Raw genomic sequence first — 5508 nt, forward strand, 5'->3', positions numbered from 1 at the left:
TCAGAACTCCCCCCAGCACTTCATTCCGTGAATTAGGGGTGCAAATTACTTTTCTTACCTTGGGTGCTGACAACCCATGCTACAAAAATAATTTTACTGTTGGGGGTCCCCACAACTTGGGAAATTTTATCAAGGGGTCACGGCACTAATAAGGTTGAGAACCACTGAACTAGATGGACTGTCTTTTTTTAAACTGACTAACTATGTAACTATATTAAGATGTAACAAAAACATCTCATAAATTCTGACTGCCGGCTGCACGGTGTGGTGGACTGAAAAAAATACATGCATGTTTTTTCAGCTCATGGTGCCCACAAGCCACTACAGTGCAGATGGTAGAAAATACATTTTGCCTTGTCCATGCGGTAGGACTGTGGTGTGAACCAGCCCTCAGAAATAGCATGTAATGACAATAAGGCCAGCAGAATATTAGCATGCATTAAAAAGGGTATTTACGCAAGAGATAAAACTATAATTCTACCCCTTTACAAAACTCTGGTTTGGCCACATCTTGAGTATGCCATCTAGTTCTGTTAAAGAGGAGTTCCACCCAAATTTGGAACTTCCTCTTAACCCACTCCTCTCCCCCTTACATGCCACATTTGGCATGTAATTTTTTTGGGGGGGGAGTGGGGGCTTCAGCACGAGTGGGACTTCCTGTCCCACTTCCTCCTTCCTGTAGGCGACTAAGCTTAATCGCCTTCAGGAAGTGGCTGCTGTAGGCGATCGCCTAGGACACGTCACAGGTCCTAGGCGATCTCCTGGCCAATTACACGGCGCGGCGCCGGGCCGCGCCGCTCGCGCATGCGCAGTGCCGCGCCGCTCGCGCATGCGCAGTGGGTGCCCGGCCGTGAAGCCGAAAGCTGTCACGGCCGGGTGCCCACACTGAAGATGAAGACGCCGGCTGGGGAGGGGGGGAGAGGAGCGGAGCCCCGGCCGGCGCGTCGCTGGAGCAGGTAAGTGCCTGTTTATTAAAAGCCAGCAGCTACACTTTTTGTTGCTGCTGACTTTTAATAAACATAAAAATGGCTGGAACTCCCCTTTAAGCAATCCTCAGGCAACAAAGCTAATAAGGAGACTGGAGTTCTGTTATGTAGAACTACAAGTACTAAACTTATGCCGCATACACACTGTCGGAAAATCCAACCGTGTAGGCTCCATCGGACATTTGCTGTCAGAATTTACGACAACGAAAATTTGAGAGCTGGTTCACAAATTTTCCGACAACAAAAGTTGTCAGAAATTCCGGCCGTGTGTACACAATTCAACGCACAAAAATTCTATGCATGCGCGCAATCAATTAGACGCATGCTCGCCCCAGTGTGAAAAGTCACACTTAAATGAATGGGAGGCGGTTTTCAGACGCGTAGCAGAAGCGTAGCAGAAGCTATTTCCAGTGCTAAAACACCTGAAAACCCAAGTATGAAAGGGGTCTTAGTCAAACCCATAAGAAAGATGTCCACCACCCAGTATATGTCCCATTCCATAGTTTAAACCAGAATACTTTCTTCTGCTTCAGTGGTTCCTCCCCAACATCTTCCCCTTGGCTTTGTTTAGGTGCAGGGACTTTGCCCATCCTGATTGGCTGGTGGGGGATGATGCGACTCTCATGCATGTGTACAGACGTTCACTCCTTCCAGTGCTGGTAAAGTACAGTAAGCCGGGCGACCCAATTTTCCCAAGATTTGGCCAGAATGATGACATCACCCTTCCCTAGGCACTGCAGAGAAAGGGTCGAGGAAAGATAAATACATTATCTAACTATCCCCCGACACACAAATTTTTGTATTGCACTTTCATCCAACATTTCAGGGAATGGACCCCATCACTGAGGTGTAAGGACTGCTTTAACCCTTTCACTTCCAGGTCCATATGTCATACGGACTTAACAGCAGGGGGGTTCACACACAATCCAGTGGCTGCAGCCACCTGGATTGTGTGTAAAACCGACAGGCATACTCCTGCCTGTCAGGTGGAAACATTATGGCGGCTGTGCTGCCACCCAATTGCTTCCACATACCCTCTGTATCGGTGCCCCCGCCATGTATTCCGGGCTCCGCTTGCCCATCTGCAGGTCCGGGACTGACACGACAGGTGCCAGAGGGTGAAGGGGAGGGAGGAGAGCGGACACATATGTCTGCTCTCCTCCCTTTCTTGCTGTGACCTCGGAAACCAATGCGTTTGATGTCACTTCTGGGTCACCCTGTCACTTTCCCGGATAGCATAGCTGGGAAGGGATGTATTGCAATGCGATGTGCATTGCAATACATTTAGTGGAGACTAGAAGAGGGTCTTTTAGACCCTGCATGTCTGATTAAAGAGAAGCTGCCACATGAAATCATCACATAGGTACAGACCAGCCACTGGAAAAACGGTCTGCTTGAGGCTTGACTGCGGAGATGATCAGAGACTGCAGACATGGCACAGGAGATGATCAGAGACTGCAGACATGGCATGGGAGATGATCAGAGACTGCAGACATGGCACAGGAGATGATCAGAGACTGCAGATATGGCACAGGAGATGATCATAGACTGCAGACATGGCACAGGAGATGGTCAGAGACTGCAGACATGGCACAGGAGATGATCAGAGACTGCAGACATGGCACAGGAGATGATCAGAGACTGCAGACATGGCACAGGAGATGGTCAGAGACTGCAGACATGGCACGGGAGATGGTCAGAGACTGCAGACATGGCACAGGAGATGATCAGAGACTGCAGATATGGCACAGGAGATGATCATAGACTGCAGACATGGCACAGGAGATGGTCAGAGACTGCAGACATGGCACAGGAGATGGTCAGAGACTGCAGACATGGCGCAGGAGATGGTCAGAGACTGCAGACATGGCATGCGAGATGATCAGAGACTGCAGACATGGCACAGGAGATGATCAGAGACTGCAGACATGGCACGGGAGATGATTAGAGACTGCAGACATGGCACAGGAGATGGTCAGAGACTGCAGACATGGCACAGGAGATGATCAGAGACTGCAGATATGGCACAGGAGATGATCATAGACTGCAGACATGGCACAGGAGATGGTCAGAGACTGCAGACATGGCACAGGAGATGGTCAGAGACTGCAGACATGGCGCAGGAGATGGTCAGAGACTGCAGACATGGCATGCGAGATGATCAGAGACTGCAGACATGGCACAGGAGATGATCAGAGATTGCAGACATGGCACAGATGGTCAGAGACTGCAGACATAGCATGGGAGATGAACAGAGATTGCAGACATGGCACAGGAGATTATCAGAGACTGCAGACATGGCACGGGAGATGATCAGAGACTGCAGACATGGCACGGGAGATGATCAGAGACTGCAGACATGGCACGGGAGATGATCAGAGACTGCAGACATGGCACAAAAGATGATCAGAGACTTCAGACATGGCACAGAAGATGATCAGAGACTGCAGACATGGCACAGGAGTTGATCAGAGACTGCAGACATGGCACGGGAGATGATCAGAGACTGCAGACATGGCACGGGAGATGATCAGAGACTGCAGACATGGCACAAAAGATGATCAGAGACTTCAGACATGGCACAGAAGATGATCAGAGACTGCAGACATGGCACAGGAGTTGATCAGAGACTGCAGACATGGCACGGGAGATGATCAGAGACTGCAGACATGGCACGGGAGATGATCAGAGACTGCAGACATGGCACAGGAGATGATCAGAGACTGCAGACATGGCACGGGAGATGGTCAGAGACTGCAGACATGGCACGGGAGATGGTCAGAGACTGCAGACATGGCACGGGAGATGGTCAGAGATTACAGACACTTTACATGGGACATGTTAGATAGCATTGCTATAACTGGGTTCTAGCATACTTCCCAACTTTGAGATGGGAATGAAGGAGAATTAAAAAAAAAAAAAAGATTAGTTAAACCCACAAGTGCCCCACCTGATTTCTGGCAAGAGGCCAGTACACCTAGCGTCCTCAGCATAGCGGGGGGGCAGCTTCATAGATGATCGATGCGACGGTGGGGGGGCAGTTACAAGCACCGATCTCCCTGTGTAACTTTTCTGGTAGCTGCTTCTCCTCTTCACCCTCCTGCGGCTGTCAGGGAGATCGATGCTTGTAACTGCCCCCCACCGCTACACCGATCACCTCTGATTGTCCCGTGTCCTGGATCTGTCAGGATGGAGAGTGGAGAAAGGAGCCAGTAAATCTGTCATTTATCGGCTCCTTCCTTTTCCGAATGAACAGAGTCAGTGATCACCGACTGTCCATTCATCATAACTGAGCATCATAAACTGTTTGCGATACTTCAGTTTATGAATGGACAGTTTATGAATGACAGAGGAGCCTCTGTCTTCTGTCCATTCATCTTCAGTGCAGCTGAGGCTGCTTAGAAATGAACTGGGGAATCTGTGTCCTTAGTCCCTTTCCATGTCTCAAAGGGGAGATGTCAGAGGTCTGTTTAGACCCCTGATATCTCACGAAAGCCCCCCCAACAGGGCTGATAAAAAAAAAAAAAAAAGGAAAAATTTTAATAAATTATTTAAAAGTAAAATTGTAAAGATAATAAAAAATCTAATAAATAATAAAAAAAAAACACTGACACTGTCCACTCCCCTCCACCCTACTAAAGAAACAGCTGGACATTTTGTAATAGAGTCACACAGTATCTACAGCGGCCCTGAGGACCACACAGACAGTAGGCCACATGTATTATCTTTCCCTCCATACACGCCTTGCCCTGCACTCACCTCCTATATACATCCTCTTTCCTCCACCAACATGGCGGCCTTCTCCTGACACTGCCAGTCACGTGACGCTGAGCCGTCAGTCAGCTGTTCTGCGGAGCGGACTACATTTCCCGTCATGCCGAGGGTGAGGTGAGGATGGCGGGTCGCCTCTGCCTGGTGTTGTCGTTGGTTTGGGTGGCTGTCCCCGGACTGTGCTGGCAGCTCTCCTCCCTCCATTGCAGCTTGTACTCCAGCAGCGCCTGTGACTGCAGCTTCCGGCCCGGCCTGGACGGTGAGTAGAGAAGGCTGACCCCCCCCCACCTGTACTAAATGGTTTGTTCCATTGGAGGAGAACTCGTTCTATTCTTTTAAAGGGACAAACCACAGATAAATGTGGGGGGTGGTCATTATTGAAGTGTGTGTGTCCAGTCACAACTTCTTCTCTTAGGTTTATTTGTATTTAGAGTGTGGTGGAGGGTTAGACCCCCTGTCAGGACTTTACTGCTATCTTTTCTCCTATAGAGAGAATTCCGCTCACTTCCTGTCCTGCTGACAACCTTTTCACCAGACAGGAAGTCGGGAGTAGGAAGAAACACAGAAATAACATTCTTCTGGTTAAGGGGAAGACTAGAGTTTTATTTCGGGCAGTGTTCCCTGTTACACATTTCTCCTCACTTCCTGTCTGGTATAGAAAGTTGTCAGCAGGACAGGAAGTGAGGGGAATCTCTCTATAGGAGCCCAAATAGCCGTAATCCTTCCCCTGCGCCACCCAAAACTGGACACA

At 49.3% G+C, this 5508-nt stretch overlaps 1 protein-coding gene and 1 long non-coding RNA gene across 2 annotated transcripts in view; one reads left to right on the plus strand and one right to left on the minus strand.

The window, feature by feature from the left end:
• Positions 1-1678: 1678 nt before the first annotated feature.
• LOC120914202 lies at positions 1679-4866 on the minus strand. The gene is made up of 2 exons (XR_005743634.1): positions 4746-4866; positions 1679-1720 (listed from the first exon to the last, which is right to left on the minus strand). It is a non-coding gene; the product is annotated as an uncharacterized LOC120914202 (long non-coding RNA).
• The window catches only part of TOR2A (torsin family 2 member A), a 12192-nt gene continuing 11513 nt past the window's right edge, over positions 4830-5508 (plus strand). The window contains exon 1 of the mRNA XM_040324765.1: positions 4830-5016. Within this exon, the coding sequence (XP_040180699.1) occupies positions 4881-5016 (136 nt within the window). The 5' untranslated portion in view covers positions 4830-4880. The remainder of the gene's footprint in view (positions 5017-5508) is intronic.

This window comes from Rana temporaria, chromosome 9, assembly GCF_905171775.1.
Source record: "Rana temporaria chromosome 9, aRanTem1.1, whole genome shotgun sequence".
Taxonomy (NCBI): Eukaryota; Metazoa; Chordata; class Amphibia; order Anura; family Ranidae; genus Rana; species Rana temporaria.